Source organism: Amphiprion ocellaris, chromosome 6 (genome assembly GCF_022539595.1).
Source record: "Amphiprion ocellaris isolate individual 3 ecotype Okinawa chromosome 6, ASM2253959v1, whole genome shotgun sequence".
Lineage (NCBI taxonomy): Eukaryota > Metazoa > Chordata > Actinopteri > Pomacentridae > Amphiprion > Amphiprion ocellaris.
In genome coordinates, this window is record NC_072771.1 from 29,469,419 (window position 1) to 29,489,983 (window position 20,565).

The window sequence follows — 20,565 nt, forward strand, 5'->3', positions numbered from 1 at the left end:
AGAACTGTGAAACAGCATCAAAAGCTCTGGCTCTTCCCTTGTCTCTTTTTTGTTTTTTTAATTTTCACTGGAAAACACCATGCTGTAGCAGATTTGTTGGATCTGAATTTTATTGTTTTTGAGACAACTGTACACATAAACCTTTTTAGTTTCCTTCCCTCAAAGCCCAGTTTATTTTTATATTTTGCTATGGAAAAAAAGTCTGGGGGTGGCTTTGTAGAAGCCTCTTGTAATTTTAAGTGAGAGAAAAATATGTAAACACAATACAGTTGCTGATTATGCAGCCACTAAGAAAGCTTTTTAAAAAATGCAGTCACTCACCTATCTACTCATCCAAGTATTTATAGACACAGCAGACAACCACGACAATCCATTCATCTCTTCTGTAGTTGTGGAGACCTGTTGTGATTCCACGTTCAGTGACCCCGTGTGTCCTTATTCAGTCTCTATTAAGCAATCTGTTGCCTTTACTTTATTCCTGAGAAAAACACGAATGGCCTGGTCTGACTAAAGGAAAGCCTTTATTGTAGTGGCACTTGGATCTGTTCCCTGTCTTTTCTCATAATGCTCTGTTCCCCAGTGTTCATGCTATAGTGTACTGCACAAAATAAAACTGTAGAGCAACTGCACATTTGAAGTCACTCAGACTTTTTGACCATCTCTCAGTTTCTGCTTATTCCTATATTTTTTCACACTAGCTTATTTGGTTTTTAAATCATTCATTGTCTTTTCCTGAGCCATGCTCTTTTAATGTGCTGCTACACTGCATGTGTTTAAGCTAATAGTGTTCCATACTATGTTTGTAGTGTTGAATATTCATATAGGCTGATGTGCTGACTAAATAGGTCCTGGAATATATTATGTACCTGACAAGATAGCAGATGGCTGCATACATTACCTTCATTACGTTAATATGGTGGACAGATGGCCAGAGAAAACACATTGCATATATCAACATTAATATCACCTGTGTGAACCAGCACGATCAGACTGGACTCCCCCATCACTGCTCACCGCTGACTTCTAATCCTGATTTATATCAAACCTTGATGAGTAAACACATTGTTTTATAAGATGTTTGATGAGGTTTAGGTGCATTACAATACTCAGATTGAGAAAGTTTGCTTTATGCTTTAGCTTTGGAAAGAGATTTGGTTGAAAATAACTTGCAGCTCTATCATTTCTAAGCTACGGCATATTTAAACATCTGCACCGTGGAATAATAAATAATGCTACAGAGGAACAATTTCTAAGAAGGTTTCAGTTTCTGTATTTTTACACAAAGCTTCTGTTTAATCAGCTTGTTGATACCATGGTAGACATAAACCTAAAACAAGGTATTCCAACCTCTTTTGCTTTTGAACCACCTTGGATAAATTCATATTTTCATATAATTTCTATTTAGAGGTGGTGGCCAGTTTACCAAAGTGATGTTTCAGATAGTTTTTGTTAGCATGCAGTTGTGACTGATGAAGATGTTTTCTCTCCATCTTTGTATGGAACTGTCTCTTCTCATTCTGTTTTTTCTTTTCTTCCACAACTCTCACCTGTCAGTTTGTTTGATGTGTGAGCATTTGTGACAATAAGTATATAACCTATTCTAGATGTCAAAGGGGTCTCATATAGTCAAAATCCATTTTTATTGTGTTTTGTGGTTGTTATAAACTTGGACGTGTGAAGTAAAAGCTGTTAGGATATGAAGATGTTTATTTCTGCCGTTTCTCAGACACCCTCACGAACAGATAGTCTCCTATCTTTACAAGGCAGTAAGAATTTTACTCAGCTGCTATGTACCAACATCTTATAGCTCAAGCTCTGTATAATCCCGAACCCTCACTTCCTGCTGCTTGCAAGGTGAGCCATTCAGAATGAGCAGCTGCCTCTCAGTCCGCCAGGTTTATTTACTCTCCGTAGCTGCTTCTACTAACTCTGAAATGTCTCAGCCAAGAGCAGAGCTCAGCAAATGTTCTACTGCTGGCTGCAAGAGTCTCTGTGCGCTCTTAACATCTGAGGAACCCACGACCAGTGGATTACTCTTGATTATTCATGGTAATTTCACCACTACAGTAGTGTTAGAATGTCGTTTGACTAAGGTGGCTAATGTGACCATTAACTTTGATCATATGTCCAGAGGTCAGAGCTATGTGGAAATTGTAATGTTGAGGGACATTCATAGATAGTGGAAACTTTCAGACTGATTCAAAACTACAAGTCCAAGGACTGGGTGTGGACTAATTTGTTTCTGTGCTGCATGCTGTGCTTTAGTGCAACATAGCCATGGTTAGTGTTTACATTTGTTTGCAAATGTACTGCAATTTAATGTAGCTGAAGTCCCAATAAAGCTGTTTGTTCTGTTTCTGTAGTCAGACAACAAAATAAGTATGAAATAGTGACTGAAACGCGGCACATTAAGACTGCATTTTAACCACCCGTCACTTCAGAACTATTTCCAAGCTGCAGCTCTGCACTACTAAACGACTGATTTTGGAGTGTGTCACTGTATGAAAACTCACCGTACACGTAAGTTACAGTGTATGTTTAGGTAGTGTATGTTTGGGTACTGTTTAATGTGTTTATAATCTGAGTCAGACCTTTACTTCGGTCTACATCTTACTGTTCAAGTCTGTCTAACTCTCATCACATGTATTGTGTTCTGGCAAAATCACTGATACTTTACATACTTACTCTTCTCATTTGCTATATAGCATGGCACCGGAATCACTAATTTTGTTGCTTACTTAATATTTTATGCATTTAATTCAGTTTTTGCTACCCTGACAAGCTGTTACAATGCTGTCTTTCTTCTTTCTCGACACTTTTCTCCTTTGTGAGCGAGTAAATACAACCGACACCGTCTGTGCAGTACATAACGCCACATAGTACTTCTAATTGACAAATTGTTCACTGAGCATCCACTTCCGATTACTGCACCAACAATAACTCGAGATCCTTAACAATTAGATCCATGGTGTTACACTGGCTTTGGACTCCCATCATTTACACACACTTAGTGTCCAAAAGCAAAATATGTACACTCTATCTTACCATGCATAATTTTCTGGTCCAAAATACAATGTCTTTGATAGATAGACTGATCACAGCACCATATTCAACAGTAGATGAAGGATAATAGCACAATTAAAAGCATAATTGTAGATCTATCAAACAAGACACGGAATATCAAATGAAGATTTGTACAATGTCTATGTCAAAAACTGTCACAGTGTCATGTTAGAAACAGGTGTAATATGATAAAAAACAGTGCAGATGGTGCTGCCATAGAGTGTTCACCTGACACTTCAATGCGAGTTGTGTGTTATGGGGAAAGATAGGAAGGATTTCCTAAACTGCTTTATGACAGCAGAGCTGAATGAGTCTATTAGAAAATGAGCTCCACTTTCTCTCCTGTGTCATAGAGGAAGTGAGATTGATAGTCCACGATGGAGAGCAGTTTGTTCAGTGACCTCCTGCTTCTTACGGACTCAAACATCTCCAGGTTTTGGCCAATAATAGGTACAGACTAGCGAATGAGTTTATTGATCCCGCGGGCATCTCTGGCACTGCTGCTGCTCCCCCCAGCAGACCAGAGCACAGTGGTTGGCAGCCACAACCACAGACTGGTAGAAGATGTTGTTTGATATATTTGTAGTGTTACCTTGAAGGCATTGTCCTTCTTGATGCATTACCATATCTTTACAAAATGCCTCATGGTCAATGTTTTCAGAGTGAATTGTTTTGGAGGTTACACTTGCTGGAGCTATGGCTCCTCTTTCATGATGATAAAATGCACTGGCTTCTGTGCTGTGATTTTACAGCAGACATTGTTGTTTTGTTGACTTTTATATGAGAATGTAGCCTCACAGCCTTTTTCCCCCTGCTGGTATTAAGTATATAATGTATATTAACACTTGCTTTGTTTGTGTTTTTAAAATCTCTAATGCATCATAATGTGGGAAAATACTTTGTAGACAGTATATAAAGCAAGCCCACGTCTTATTCAGCCCTGATCTGTCAGTCTTCACTCTGACTGTGAAAACATGATCTCAGACAGCAAAGGTCAGACAGAAATGTGGGATAAAGCAGGACATCATAAATTCTTGGATAACAATATTGCAGAGGCTACAGCATGCTTAATAATTTAGATGCAGCTCTTGTTAACAGATTCTCACAGTGTCTTTATTGATTCTGGCAGTCACTTGAACTTTGCTGTGTGCTTATAAAGCTTTTGCTGTATTGTTCATTTATTGCATCATGTTGAATTGATTAGCTGAAGTAGCTCATCAAGCGGTTTTGTTCTTTTTTTCATGCTCAATGAATTTCCTTTAAACATGCAAGAGCACAAATAGTTATACTCGCATTACTGTTTAACAAAATCACCTATGGCACTGACTTGAGCATTTGTCGATACTTAGTGAGCTTATTATCTTGTATAAAACAACTATGAATACTGAGAATTTTTTTTTGTCTTTGCCTTTTTTTATTGGTTTGGTAGCTCATTCTCAAGGTTTAGTGTGTTGTTCACTTAATAAAGATCAATGGGAATACAAGGCCTATTAAAATACTCTTTCCTCCTGTGCACTTTAATGTTCAAATGTTTTTTTTATCATGTTTTAAAACATTTATATGTTTTTTTTTTCATTGCCTATATTTTTCGCCACCACTTATGAAAAACAGAAAGAGTTGCTAAAAGGTGTATGAGAACTTTTCCTATTTTGGTTGGGCCATCACCTCTTCCATCTAGCTGCTATGTGTAAGAGGAGTGTTTGACTTCCAGTTGTACAGAAATAAAATGTCTTGCTGAAAGCCATGAGAGGAACAACAGTGGTAGCTTGGGCTCCATAGAGATCCACATTGATGTGAACTATGCCAAACAGGAGCACGAATGGCTCTGGGTCTATGGCCTTGTAACACATGAACGTTAGGGAAAAATGGCAAGCTCAAAATGAATGAATACGTGTTGCTGGGACATGGTTACTGTGATGGCTGGATCAAATTCCAGATACAGTTTTGAAAGCCTGCTTCTAGACATCTCTATGGATTAGTAATCTGTTAATTTTATGCAGTATGATTGACAATAAATTGATTTGTTCATTTCTTTGACCATATTTTACCCTCTCGATAAACACTAATATCACCATCAATCCAGTATCCAGTGCAGTCGAAGTCACTCAAAGATTGTTATTTATCAAGAGATCCTTTATGTTCCCTCTCTCCCTGCTTCCTCTGTTGTTCCTGCCTGTGTGCATCAGTTGAACCCTTTTGTCCAAACTGTTAAAGTGCAACATCTAATATTCTGTTTCAGAGTTGAGCTCCGAGAACCTGCGTACCTGCTTTCAGATTGTTAATGCCTACATATACTTGTCTGCCACAGAGTTCCTGCAGGTGAGACACATGCACAATCTTACAGACGTAAATTTACGTAAGTTTTATTGAATTTTTACATGTTCATATGTTTTGTTTTGTTTTTTTACCTGTATTTTTACAGAACTATGCAGAATCGTTGTGTCGATCCTTTTGTGATCTTCTGAAAGACATCACCAATGAGGGACAGGTCCAGGTTCTTAAGGTACTGTCACTTCTTTCTTCTCACCTCGCAGTCAGGTCAGGTATTTTTATTTTGTCTATCGTCCAATATCACACATGGCTGTGTCTCTGTCGCACTTTTCTCTGGGCTCATTTTTCATTCTCGCTTCTAAAGTTCCATCACAGTGAGTGGATGTTTGTTTTGTCTGTGTGGCGAACTGAAGAGCAGGTGCACTGGAAGTGGCATAATATGCAGTATACACAGACGAACAAACATACAGACACAAAACATACAGGCAATGCTGCTTATACACTGACATTGCATTTTAATGCAAGAGGAGTCTTGATATTTCCTCTATTAATAATTGATTTGAAACGTGTTCCACAGGGTACCACAAGCCTTTGACTCTCTTCTGCATCTCAGTCTTGCATCTCCTCGGATTACTGTCAGTAGGAACTCACCACAAGCCTTTTCATTTTAGAGATGCTCAACCCAGTCATCTGTCTGTAGCAATTTGGCCCTTGTCAAAGGCAATATGAATGGGCAGGTGTTTATAACTGCTCACTTCTTCTGAATTAAATAGGTTCACTACAAGAGCTAACTCCATGTAACATATCCAAGGCTTTGACATGGCCTGCTGTTCCAAGATAATGGAAGTTTTTGCTTAACCTGTGAGAATATTTCTGCTCACAGGTGTATGTGTCAGTGTGCACGTCCTTCGCATGTGCTGCGCTTCACAGGAGATTATGTGACCTACTCGAGTAGTATATTTGTGCACACTGACCATAAGACTGCAGAGCTTTAGGTAGTAAAGCTTGGTGCTCATTCTTTTGTCTGAGGAAAGGAGAGTTGGTAGACAAAAAGGGCTTGTCAGGACACAATGGATATACAGCAGTTCACCACATGTGGGCACCCTGAGAACAGAGGGATCTGAGTAATCAGCATGTGTTTCTTTGAAAAATTGATTTGCACTGCTGGTTGTTCGCATCAGAAAGTGCACCCAGCAATCATCTGCTCCTGATCAAGCATTGGCACATGGCTTTAACATGATCTTCCTCTAGCTCTCTCCCTCTCTGTCAGCCAGTAGACTCTATAGAACCCTTTTAAAATTTTTACCTCAACAAATGTAAAACTTGGTTTGCCTAATGTTGTATCTTCCTTCTTGTTATTACAACACTGTGCTTTGGGTATCAGTGGCTACTGGAAAGACACCATTGATCAATCTTACATCGTCACAGCATTTATTTTAATATGGTCATGATTTATTTTGTGTTCTAATCATGGGATACATGGTGATGCTTTACTCCTGTGGACCAAATCCATTCGATCATATGTCTTTGGTGTTGGTAATTTGGCATGTAGGCAGACACATTCACATTCCAAGGTGAATTCACTCAACTGTGATTATTGATTTGGCAAGCCTTGAAATTGATAGTAAACAGTGTTTTCTGAAATAGGGGTACAAACTGTCCCAATAGTTTTCAATAGAATTTTAGCTATACTTGTAATGGAGACAGTTTAAATGTTACTTTCCAGAAAAGCGAAGACAAGTACATATTTTACCATCATATTGCTACTTTTCATTCAAAACTAGTGCATCAAAAACAAAGTATTTTGACTGCATTTGGAATGTGAAATTTTTACATCATTTTGAACACAAACTTAAAAATGCAAGTTGTTGTCAGTATATTTCTGTTGTCAGATCTGCCTAATGAGTGTAATAAACTCTTCTGTACTTCAGCACATCTTAAATGTATTTGCCACTTAGAAAGTGTCAGCGTTCAAAGCTTTGTTTAGTTCATTAGCTTTTTACAGTAACAGAGAATTGCCTTTTCCTGAGACACACTGTGATGCATTCTTCATTGCTTCAGTCTTAAGATTTCGTTTTTATTGCTGCACTTAAGTTGATTTATGAGTTCAATGATTCTTTGTTATTTCATGACAGAAAGCTTATTCCAATTTCTTGGGAAAGTAAAACTATAAGGACTAACCTTGTCTGTCACATATTGTAGGGCAGACCATCGATAAAGGCAGCCAGTTTTCTGTACTGTTTTAGAATCTCCTACTGCTGCATTTTTGCCTCCTTATGTCCCAGCAAACTTTACTCTCTTTACATCTTCTTTTGATTGACCCTTCTGCTCCCCTTCTGGTTCCCTCCTGAGTTCTTCCTGTCTGTTCTTCCTTGCTACGGTGCTTTACTCCCCCGTCTGAGTGTTGTCCCTCATCTTTCCTCTACCTGTGTCTCTGCAGGTGGTAGAGATAGCTTTAAAGGTCAGTCCCATACTGGGAGCCCACATGTTTCAGCCTCTGCTGCCAGCTGTCTTCAGAGGCATTGTGGACGGCGAGGTGAGTTTTCCCTTTACATCTTGTACAGATCTGGACTGAGATTATATAAAGGGACAAACCTGTAAAGACATGATATATTAACCACAAAGTCTTTCTTTCTGTCCTTGTGATGGGAATGTTCCTGCACATTCTTCCAGTTTGTCCTTTTCTGTCACATAAAATTAATTCTTATGGCAACGATAAAGTGACATTTATTGATCAGTCAAGTCAGTTAAAGGTTATAGGCTTCTTTTCCAGGATTCTGCTGTGTCAGTGGGCCCATCTTCATTCCTCTTATCAAGTTCAATGACCTGTGCTCTATGTAGAAGCGTTTATGCATGGTTATGTTTCTGCATCTGCATGCGTAATTGTGTGTGTGATATATAGAGATATCCCGTGGTGATGTCCACCTACCTTGGCATTATGGGTCGCGTCTTGCTCCAGAATTCCAGTTTCTTCTCGACTTTGCTCACTCAAATGGCTTCTGAGTGCAGCCAGGAGGTGAGGCTCGATGTCCGCCCTTGATTTCTGTCTTCTCAGCACAGTCTTACTGAATGTCTATGGGAGACGTAACTGCAAAGTGTCTGTTTAAAAGGGAGTCATTCTGAACAAGGCTGAAAGTAATGAGCCAAGGAATTGTAAATGGTAACATTTTCAAGCCCTAAAATTAAAGTTGGCCTCCTTCACTGTGAAACTCTGACATAGCTGTTATTGTCTAAGAGAAAAAAATATTTTGCTTGGTTTTAAGATTGGCCTTAGTCTAAAGATCTGCCTCTCTAACTTGTCTTCTATCATGCCAAGCTTCTTTTTTTAATGAATAAAGAAGTATGCAATCATTTTCACTTTTTTTTTTTTTACATCAGTTTGCTCTGTAGTGAGTGGTCAATCACTGTTTATGCTGCTCTTTTTTTTGACCTTTTCCTGTCATTTATTGCTGCTCCATAATAACCCTTGTTCTACCCTCCCTCTTGTCCATCCCTCTTCCTTCATCCTCCTCTCTCCTCATCAGATGGACCTGTTGTTGGGCAGTGTGATAGAGATGTGGGTCGACCGCATGGACAACATCACTCAGCCTGAGAGGAGGAAGCTGTCATCACTGGCTCTCCTCTCCCTACTGCCATCTGACAACAGGTAAGACATATTTATCATTTGTGGGCAAACGGGGCTTTGAGCTGGAGAAAAGTGGATAGCACAGCCAACATTAGGACACATAAGGGGAAAGTGAAGAGACATGCTTCAAAAATAATTTATTCAGCTCTGGTTTTTTGTTGGAGATGAACTTGGTAAAATTACTGCGCTTTGGATGTTTTGAATAATGTCATAATTTGCTGCACAAAACACCAGCTTAACTTGTGTCGCCTTTACACTGCATAAGCATCAGTTAAACATCAGCTTTGCAGCATAAATGCAGATGCTCATATACAAACTGCATACAGGCCTACGCAGGCTGCTGGATTTCCAGTCATGCTTTGTATGGAGCTTACTGGAGCGAGAGTGTGATGTCAGAGAGAAAACTATATGCTCCACTCACACCTACACCAACACAAGTTTATATTTTGTCCAAATTACCATCTGTATTTCTGGACTTGATGCCACAGGTCAAAGTAAGTGATCTAAAAGTTATTAAAGACTTTGAAGACACAGATGATAACCCTTGTGCATCAAAACTTGCAAAAAACATTATGTTACATAGCTCTGCATTTGCGTCTGGGTTGTGCTGAGAAGTGCAGGAAGTATACATTTCTTGAACTTTGACCTGAGCTGCACAGAATCTCTATTTGCCACTGGTTGACTGGACAGAAACTTAAGGGTTTACATCCAATTCAGGATTTTTTAGAACTCTGTTCAACACAGCATCACCTGTATTTGCGGTTATGTAAATGCAACAATTAAAACTTTAAAAAGCACCAGTCTGATATTGTGTTGGTAACCACTGTGTCACCAAAACTGCTCTGACCTGTCAGAACATGGACACTGGACCCCTGGGGGTGTCTGAGGTGTTTTCAATTGTGGCGTTGACACCTGGTCCTTTATATCCTGTGTGGTAGAGGGTGGGACCTCTATGCATCAGGCTTGTATTGTAGATGCTCAGTTGACTTGAAGTCTGGTTAGTTTGGCTGCTAGATCAATGGCTTGGACTCTTTGTGGTATGGAGGGGCACATTGTCCTCATAGGGGGGGTTGCTTGTTTTTTGGGTAGCGGGTGATGTGTCAAAGAAATAGCCACACGAATGCCAAGACTTAAGCTTTTCCTGCACAACATTGCAGTGTAACGAGATGATCAATATTATTCACTTTGTCTATCAGTGATTTTAGTATTGCTGTGTATGCTGTACGTGAGCCCAAGCAACGACTATCACAGCTTGAAGCTGAAGCCTATAAGTCCTTTGCTTACCATCAAGAGTTTTCTCATTTCATTCTCTCAGTTAAACTTCTCTTGAAGTAGTTCAAAGGAGTCACTTTGGGGTTTAATGATCAACTTCTCTTGTGATATCCCATCTGATTGTATGGTGATGCGTGTTTTTATCGAGATTTTGGGAAGCTCAGTATTGGGCAATCCACATATGATAATCATATTCATAGACAGGCATGAAATCCTTTGTTACGCCTCCATCCTTGGTCTGCAACAGCAATTTAATATGACAGCCTTGGCTGGTTAAGTGCCGCATGACAAATCAACTTTCTTGCATACAATCACAACTAAAATTGAAAGAGGCCCATATCTATTCCAGAGCTGCTCTTAATATTATCTAATAGTTTTTCTACTAAAGGAGGCAGCAAATTATCTCACTTTAAGTTTGACATTGTGGGTAGCCTAAATCCCACATTTGACTGGTAGTGCACCTCCTTAGCCGCAATCACAAAGCTTCAGCTGCTAAATATTTTTCCTAATGATGTAAATAATTGTGAAATGATATTCATTATTAAAAACATAAGTGGTCACAATAAAAAAGTCAATTCCAACAAAGCTTTCCAGCAAAAATTTGGCACCACAAATTAGATATGTTCAGCTGAGTGGAGATAATAGCTTGTTAGAGAACACTCGCGCCTTAATATGTGATTAAACTGATTTTTCTTTGGGTGTCATTAGAATAAATGCTGTTATCTGGAACAATGACAAACCTTTGTGCAATGAGAATGTAAGTGACCAATTATGTGCACATGTAGAGCAGTTAATGACAAAATAATTGAATATGTTGTCAGTTTGGACTCTGCAGTGTCAATTTGAAATGGTGTAAATTGGTGGCATAAAAATATTCATGGAGAAATGACAGATCTTTCCTTTTCTGTTTCTGAGTTTGTCCTTGGTTAATTTTTAACTTTGATGTCTTCAAGAGAAAATTCAAACAAGTATTATACACTTGGTTTATACCACTGTACCCCAGGATGCACCACTATGTATTCACTTTAAGGCATAAAGCAAAATGGCACCTCTAGACAGCTGAGAAACAGCTGCAGGCCTGTGATAATTAAGTTAAAAGTTAAAAATGTCATATTTGGAAAAAAAAAAAAGGTTATTCATTTGAGTAGTCGATAGACAATTTGTTCAAGAATTGCTGAAATTTGATGGTAGCTGACTTTTCTGTTGCTTCTTTCTTTGAGCACTTTTTGATCATTGGCTGTGAGTAAGGGTCCTAGAATATTTCATTGCATATTCAACACACACAGCTATGAGGTGTTTTTCACAGAAGATTTCTTTAGTCATTAGAACCTCATATTTAGACCTTTTTTCTGACCCAGTTCATCAACACTGACAGTTTGCTCTTCAATGGCAAAGCTTCTGCTAAGAAATGCCAATACTCCGCAAGAATCAGGACCTTTAATAAATCAATATGCAAGTCTTTGTTGTTTGGATCTGCTGAACTCACATTTTATTGATTATAACCATGCCATCTCAACGCTGGAACATAACACTCAAAGGAATCACATTCTTCTTGCAGTACTTTGGCACAGCAAAGTTTAGATTGGTGGTTGTGATATTTAATTCAGACATGATCTGCTTTGCTGGCTGTTTTTTTTTCTTGCACTGTGTGACAATGAATGTAGATTAAAATTAAATCATGTCATATAACCTAGAATGATCATGCTGTACTTTGCATACATACATGCGTGTGTCTGCCTCTTTTTGCATGCAAAAGTAAGTAAATTATTACTCGGAAATGAAATGTGTCTCCACTTTGCAATGATGCAATTTCTGGCATGTAATTATTGTTTTCATTTGCACATGTATTGTATCTTTAAAGATAAATATTTATTGAATTGTCAATTGTTTGTCTGTAAGCATAATTTTTAGGGCTGGACCCGAATATCCAAATATTTGGTCGTGATGGTGGTATCCGAATATTTATTTTGAGATACGAATATCTAAATCGGATAGAAAGAAAGAAACAACCATGAGGAAGTAAGAGTCGAGTATTATACCATAATAGCACTGCTTCTCTAAAGAGAGAAGAGAGAGAGTTGATTTTGATGAGGACTTAGTTTGCTGCAAATAGTTTTTCTTTGCATGCAGCCTGTCAGCTTTCAGATCATGTTTCCACTTAACAGGGATTTGAATGACGGGCACGGAGCAGCACCACTCGTCAGCCTTTAGAAAGTAATCACTGGAGAGGTGTTGGGATGGATAGAATTAGAATTGACAGACACGTTTAAATGTGTGATAAGGGATCTTTAATACAAAGCCTGCATCCAGCTGTTGCTATGGCTGCCAATTTAAGACTATGATTAGGGACTCTGGGTCCAAGGTGGTCAGTCAGTGATGTATTTTACACTCCCAGGATATTAGTGGTGAAACATTACGTGTTTAAAAGTCACCTCGGCCACTTTTTTATTATCCTTTTACGTCTTTCAAAATTGTACACAGTATTACATTGTGTGTGTGTATATATATATATATATATATATATATATATATATATATATATATGTATGTATGTTCTTCCTGCTACTTAAATACATGGATATATTGCATACTTGTATAGATGAGTGTGAATGTGTATATAAGGTTAGCATTGGTTGGAAAAATGCAAATTTTCTCATACGGCAGCGTGGAAAATTGGATTGTAGCTCGCTGTCTTATGTTGATGAGATGAAGTTTCACAGCTTTCGGTCTTGATGGCAGTGTTTACTCTATTAGCGAAGGCACAGATGAACCAAAACATTACCAGTCACAGATGAAAATAGTGTTGATTATCTCATCTGGTGCATGTCGCAGTCTAAGAGACAAACCCCACAACTTTAATACCACTGGCAGTTGAAGTGAAAAATGCAGATTGTCACATTACAATGGCATTTGTCAAGAGGCTGGAGAATGTGGCAGCAGTTAGTTCTTGAAGTTTGGAAACAGGAAAAATACAGAAGTGTGACAAGGCCTAGTTGTGATTGCTCGAAGACTGGGTCACTGCTTTTCCAAAGTGGCAGGTCTTGCGGGGTTTTTCTGGTAAGAAGTTATGTGAAGTGCTAGGAAGTGTTCTACTGGGAAGTCATAGGTCCTGGCACTGGATGTGAATATTACTTTGACACATGCAGCAACAGAATTCCGTGGCAGCGACCCTTTTTCAGCAGGCGAATGCACAATGCCACACTTAAAAAAGTATTCAGGAATGATTTGAGGAACTTGGACTTCAAATAACACAGGTCTTGGTTCAATCGAGCATCTATGGAATGTTCTGGAAATACGAGTCCCACCTTGCTCTTTATGGCTCTGCATTTAACATCTTGGCGCCTGATGCCTCAATCAAGACCTCCCCTTTCAGAAGGGCAGCCTATGTCCTTACACAAACGGGTCAGAGCTGTTTTGGCGAATTGATAGAGACCTACACATCATTAGATGGGTAGTTTTAATGTTGTGCTAATGGATGTATTCATCAGTAAAAGGTGCTGAGGGATTGGCTGGAACAAGTCTGATGCATTGTCACTTCAACTTGCACCTTAAGCGGTTGTGTCAGGTAGCAGCTGTTCTGATGTCTTGCAAAAAGTCATAGAATGGTCATAATGTTTTGTCTTATCACTGTAAATTGCGGAGTAAGTAGAGAAGAATTACACATACAAAAAATGAGAGAGTTCTCTGTTTACTGTGTATTCATGCTCTCTCTTTCATTCTTATTTCCATGTTTTGCCAGACTTCATGCTCAGTGAACTTGAGCAGCATTGCCTGGGGTCTACCTAGCCAAGTACTTGAACTGACAGACCCTTTGATGCATCAGTGCTCGTACCCACACATACTCAGTCTTTGTATTATTTTCCCTCCCTGCTTTTTATTTCTATTGACATGGGAAAACCCACTTTCTTTCCACTGCTTTCAAAGAATGACTCAAATAATTCATCAATGACTGCTGCTTGTCTCCAAGCTTGGGTGGTGGGTGTAGCGAGCCAGCATATTTTAAAGATCTCAGGTTCTGCCAGCCAGCAAGCCCAAGCTCTGCAATGCCTCCTCTCTGGAAGAATCACCATAGTGGATATAATAAAAAAAATATCTGAAACTCTGCCCAAAATATTGCGAGTTAAGACAATAAGCCTCATCAATTTGCATATTTCACACCTCATCATGTGTGCTTTGAGACAGTAAGAGCTCCTTTACAGCTGGAATGTTTTCCTATGTGATTGAAAGTGCATTGGGAACGTATTTTTTGAAGGATCATTATAGTGGAGAAATGTTTTCAACGTACCACATTATTGTTTGAACTTTTTAAATTATTCTCTACTTTTCTCTGTTTTGACCTCATTTGTTAGCTAGTTAAATGTGCACACACTGAATAGAGAAAGGATGAAAATCCCAACAGCTAAGTGTAATGATGGAGGTGATAAAAATCGTCTTTGTGTGTGCTGTCTTGTGAGTTGATTTATTGCCTTTACTGTGGATGGCCATATGTTCTTTTTTGACAGCCACTTTATCAATTTCAGTGCTGCCAGGATTTAACCTGGATGCTGCTGTCTGTTGTGAAGTTGCTCATAATTTGACCATTTGCTTCTCTGGACCAACGCTCATCTCTCTCATTCAAACATACAGCTGTTAAATTAAGGATCTCATGACTAATGGAGTTGTGTAATCTGTGTGTTACCAGTGTGATCCAGGACAAGTTCTGTGGCATCATCAACATCTGTGTCGAGGCGCTGCATGATGTAATGACAGAAGATCCAGAAACGGGCACCTTTAAAGAGTAAGTGTTCCTGTTTTTTTTTTTTTTCTTTCAGACTGAAGAGAATACAAAAGAAAAACAAGTGCATTAATACTTCAAAATACAAACCTTCCAGTCATTTCTTCACAATTCAGTGAAGATTTTAATTTTGACAAAATTAATGTGTGATGAATAAAGATGCGTGAAAGTACTTGAAGCAGTACAACTGCAGATGGGCTGCTGGAGCTTACGTTCTTTTAAATAAAAACAATCCCTTCACCCACGCCAGTGTGCTGAAGGAGGCTGAGGGGCACTGTTAGACAGTGTATATTTTATAAGCTTTATTAAATCAGGTAATGTTGTCAAGATTGAGATTTCTCTTGCACAAGAGACCTGAGAACAAGACGCATCAATCATCTTCCGACCCTACAACAGCATACAAAAACAGCACAAATAAGAATCTGGTGATTTCCATCAAAAATATTCCCTGTGGAATGGTCTGCAAAAGTTGTTCACAAAAGAATGAGATACTGACCGTAACCTCACTTCAACTCTGTACCGCCTGTCTCCTCGAGCTCTGTGTCCCAGTAGCATGATGCTTATTTCTCAGTAGATGTTAACTGACATGTGGACATACTTTCTCTGCTGTCAAAAATGCCCAGAACCCTCCTAAGATGTGACTGTGTGAAATGAACTGAAAAGCTGTTTAGAAAGGTTACTGCAAGCGTTTCTTTATTTGCCAGTGATGTGTTGAATTGTTGTGGTTCCCTGTTGTGCTTCATAATGGACAAAATATATTTGTGGATGCACAATTCCTCTGGGTTTCATTCATTGTTTGCAGATGCAATCAACTGAGACAGACAGCAGTGAGGATTGTAATCTTCCTGCCTTTATTTAGGAATTATGTAAACTTACTCTTTATTCCTCTGATGTCATAAGTGGTTTCAAGTTGTTGTTGCTGCATGGTGTAGAATAAGAATGAAAGTCTTTATTACTATAGGTAAATTCAATAAAATATTATCCCAAATAGCATGGTAATTCAGTGTGGTACTCCAGTGCCACTCGTCCCTTGGCATCTACAAAATAAAGTTTGAATGTCTTTTTTTACTGTACAGAACTGTATGGGACCAATGTGTGAAATTAGATTTCTAAAAATAAGACGGAAAAAGCTGCAATTCTGCAAAGTTTGAATTGAAGATAGTTAAAGAAATAGTAATGTGGCCATATTATGCTCATACACAGAACATTAAAAGCAAGTCGCTCTTGTTAGCACATTTGTTCAGTTGCCACTAGTTTAACTTTAGAGAGTTTTTTGTGTTAAAGGAAACAAGTTGAGATGACAAAATTGAGATATCATCTTTTTAGGAAACTGTACAGTTAACTGTAGCTTATTTACACATTCAGCTCTGGAGCAACATTCATTAGGAGTTGTGTTTCTAGTGGCTTGATATTCACTCTCATTATCTATTTTTTTCTCTCCAAGTCCCCGTGGAAATATATGGCTGTTTAGCTGCTAAATGCTCCACCATGTCCACTAGCTAGTCACTAACTGTGTCTGATTATCCTTTGGTGTGAAGCAGATAGTATAAAGATGATTTTTAAATATTTCTTTTTGGCTGAAAATAAATGCCTACTGTGGCCCGAAGTAATGAGAGCAACGAGTCTGAACCAACACTGTAAAGCTGTACAGTGAGTTTAAGCTCTCTACAAATGTCCATAAAGTAGAGGGGAGTTGCAGATTTGGTTTATAATTCTCTGAAAATGCATCACTATTAGCATTGTAAATATTGAACATTGCTGCTTTAATGAGGTTTTCGTCCCATAATAGAAAGTTTTGATTGCAGCAACTAGGCTTCATTTCTTGTATGGCTCGAGATATGGCCGAAAAGTCAATTACAATTAAATGTTTTATTTTCAGTTAAAACTGATAATTATTGCACATTTTTAAATTCCCTACTTTTGATAAAGGTCAGGGTAGAAAAGGGTTGCTTTGAAATTTTCTATCGCTCAAGGCACATAGGTGGTTTTATGAAAAGCACACATATGAAGACATTACATGTAAATAATGAATAAGGATGGGACAGTGATCTTACCATCATACATTTTACATGAAAAAAGCAAGTAAAACCCAGAGCTACATGGAGGATGGCCTCTGCATGCACCCGCTGAGGTGGGGGTGGTGGGGGACTCGGGGTCATAGGTGTTTCTAAACTGCGAATCCTAGCTCACAGATCAGCACCGACCACAGCCTCCAACACCGGAAGTCCACAGGCATAGAAAAGCCCCTGTGGCTGCAGACTAGCACATCTGGGGAGACCTGCACAGCAGCCATGAGGAGAACAATAGAGGGTGAAGGGGCTTGAACATTAAGGGATATGATTGGCTGGTATAAGTCAGGTTTGGGGTTTGTTCATGTAACTGATTTTTTTTGTTTTCATTGTATATTTTCATGGCAGTTTGCATCCAATGTATTCAAGTAAAACTATAAAACATTGTATCCGACAGTTTTCTTTTTGCTAATAATGAAGTGTCTATCCATGGCACCTACTGCTGTCATGGCTCATGCCTATTTTCTTGAAAATATTACCCGTCTACACTTCATTTTGTTAGTTTTTGCCACTTTAAATATAATGTAATTACAATTTCTGATCACGAGTTATCCGTTGCTACATTTCAAATTCATTAAAGGTGACATTACCTTATCTCTAGTCACCGTAAGGATAAGTAAGTAACAAGGACAAAGAAAATAAAAGACTATACACAGACTTTATACTGAGTACAAAGGCTTCGCTTGTAATTGTCTCTGCATGCAGATGAACCAATATGAATAGCAGTCAGAGCTTTGTTTTAAAAAATGCCAGAGGGTTCAGCCTTTTCTGTGTGGCTCTATGTGCACACGCTGCCTGTTCTGAAATTGTCTCCTACTGTGCAGGTTTATGTGTGGTTATTAATATTGAGTTGAATATTATTGTGTTTGCAGCTGCATGCTGATGAGCCATTTTGAGGAGCCCAAGCTAAGTGATGATGAGGAGCCACCAACTGAGCAGGACAAGAGGAAGAAACTGGTGAGTCGAACACACAGTTTGTACACACATAGAACAGATCTAATTTTGCAATCACTGAAACATTTATTCTCTCGTTCCGTTCCATTTGTCATTTTAGACAAATAGCTCCACTGATGCATTGCTTTCTGTTCATTTTACTGCCTATTTATTCATGTCTTTCTCTCCGTCCCTTGATTGCAAAATTCCTTTTCTACTCTCCTTTGTGCTACAATACCACTCATACAGAATTAAAATTCTGGGAAAAATTAATTTCTCTACTAATTATAATGGGAGGGGTCACTTCATGTACTAGTTTGTGAAGCATCAATTCAATCCCCACCTAGATTCAAAAGCTGCTACAGCTTTTCATATAGAGTACCATATAATCACTTTAAAGTTTATTCCCAGCTGCAAGCATGTGTCATTAAAGCTTCCTGCATGTCTTTCAGGAAGCATCAGTGTTTGCGTGTACCCATATATGGCCCCTACGGGAGGGGGGGGTACACACCAATCAAACAGTAAAGTGATGCATGTATGTATGAGCGAGGATTATGTACAAGGATGCTTTCCTCCGTCACACTGTAACAGCTCAGAAATTGCCACACTCTTTTACAGTGTTAAAACATGGTTTAATTCTATTGTTGGAGTCAATGTATGTGTGTTCTTCTCCAATTGAGTGCTTGGGCAAAATTAAATTTCTATACAAGTATGATTCTACTGAATTCTGAATGAAGAAATACAGCTGTGTTTATTTTCTTGTGCGACTTTGTGTGACTTTTCTCTGTGTGTGAGTGTGTGCATTTCCTGGGCGCCATCCCAGTGCACTTATCACCTCAGCCCAGACCCTGACTTTTTGCTCCAGGGAATAGAGGAGAGGAGACTTAAAGTTGCACCTCTCTCTGCTTCTTAATGCGTATTGGTCGGTGTGCTCGGAGACGTGCATGAATGCATGTGTGCCAGTGACGAGTGTGTCCACATGAGATGGCTTTCAGTTTGAGAAGAAAGTTAATGAAAAGGGGGGGGCGTAACATCTTTCAACACTTATTGACTCTAGCTTGGCTTTCTCGTGACTTTTCCCCTTGACAGTTCCTCCATAAGTCTGTAATGCGTGCATAAGAATGTGTATGTTTGTGCTCTTATGAAAAGCACTAGTGGGACACAGAGGATCTTGTTTGTTGTTGAGTTCTCTAATAATACATAGTAGCTGCAGTCTGTCTTGTTTGTGTATCAGTGCCTCACTCTGATAAATATATTCAAACAACGGGCAGACAATGCAATGTCTGTGATGAATTAGTAAAATATGTACCATTGTGCATTGCTTATTTATGTCTAGATGTACTTGTACTCAGTGGCATGGAGTTCTTATTTAGCCAGCTTTTAGAAGCTGCCATGTATGTCCACCCTAGACTGTATATAAAAGACGGATAGTCAGCATGACATCACTGTTTGCCTTGTGGACTACAGTTTCAATGACCTAGGTTTGGAATTTATTGCTACCAGCTTGGTCTTTTGAACCCAACCAGCAACTGGTCAGTCGCAAGAGAGCTATACCATAAAGCATGCCCTACTTTGTCTTCTATTTTACTTTAAATAGGGCCATAATTTACAAAATGAACACCATGCTTTTTTGGAGGAGACTGAGACTGTACACTCATTAGAAAAATGCTTACTAAGGTAGCAAATCAAGTGAAAAATGAAGTAATTTTCTCATACACAAACTTCTTTCTGGAGAAGTCAGCCTCTGCTTGCCATTAGAAACAATGCTGGTTTAAGTCACTTGTGCACTGGCTTCACTTTTCAGAGCCAGAGGCTACCTCCATCTTTTATATACTGTCTATGATGTCCAGCACCTGCAGGGTAAGGTGTAGGGGTCTGATGCATTGCCAGTCAGGCAGCACTTGGAAACTGGCACTTGGGATGTGAAATGTCACCTCTCTAGGGGGTGAAGAAGCTTGAGAAAGTGGAGGTGGTGAAGCAATACCAGATAAATTTATTTCAGCTCACCTCTATACACAGAAGTGGTCTTAGAACTGATGTCCTGGACTGATCCTGGACTCTCTTCCTTCTTCTCAGGGCAGGTATATGGAATGTCATATTTCCCCAAACTGAGGCCAACTGAGTTAGAATTTTTCCTTCTATATGTAGTGCATATGAATATTAAAGTATGATGTGGAGTACTGCCCCACCGGCTGAAATTCAATGAATACTAAAGTTACTCTGAGCGAGAGAGAACTAATATTATGCTTAATCGAGTTACACAGATACATAGCCCATCCCATATATAGGCCAATGTGGTTATTGCAGGCATGTCGGTGTGCATGTCACCCAATAATTTACAGGAAACTGCATTAAAACAGAAAACGGTTTCTGATTGTTTGAAAACAGCATTGCAGCTGACCACCACAAAGTTTAACAAGCTCTTCTCAAACTGTTTCTAGTTGGATACTACAGCTGCTGCGCAACTGGAGAAAAATAGTGAACACCTTGTTGCAGAAGAGAGGGTCCTAGAATCCTACTTTCGGATCTCATTGAATGTTACTAAAAGTTTTGTGCAT

The 20,565-nt window shown here is 38.9% G+C and overlaps 1 protein-coding gene across 1 annotated transcript in view; it reads left to right on the forward strand.

Moving 5' to 3' along the window:
• Window positions 1–20,565, forward strand: part of ipo11 (importin 11) — a 131,074-nt gene that overhangs the window by 79,903 nt on the left and 30,606 nt on the right. Inside the window, exons 23-29 of the mRNA XM_023282457.3 lie at window positions 5,303–5,382; window positions 5,486–5,566; window positions 7,775–7,870; window positions 8,237–8,350; window positions 8,859–8,980; window positions 14,913–15,008; window positions 17,947–18,031. Of these exons, the coding sequence (XP_023138225.2) occupies window positions 5,303–5,382; window positions 5,486–5,566; window positions 7,775–7,870; window positions 8,237–8,350; window positions 8,859–8,980; window positions 14,913–15,008; window positions 17,947–18,031 (674 nt within the window). The remainder of the gene's footprint in view (window positions 1–5,302; window positions 5,383–5,485; window positions 5,567–7,774; window positions 7,871–8,236; window positions 8,351–8,858; window positions 8,981–14,912; window positions 15,009–17,946; window positions 18,032–20,565) is intronic.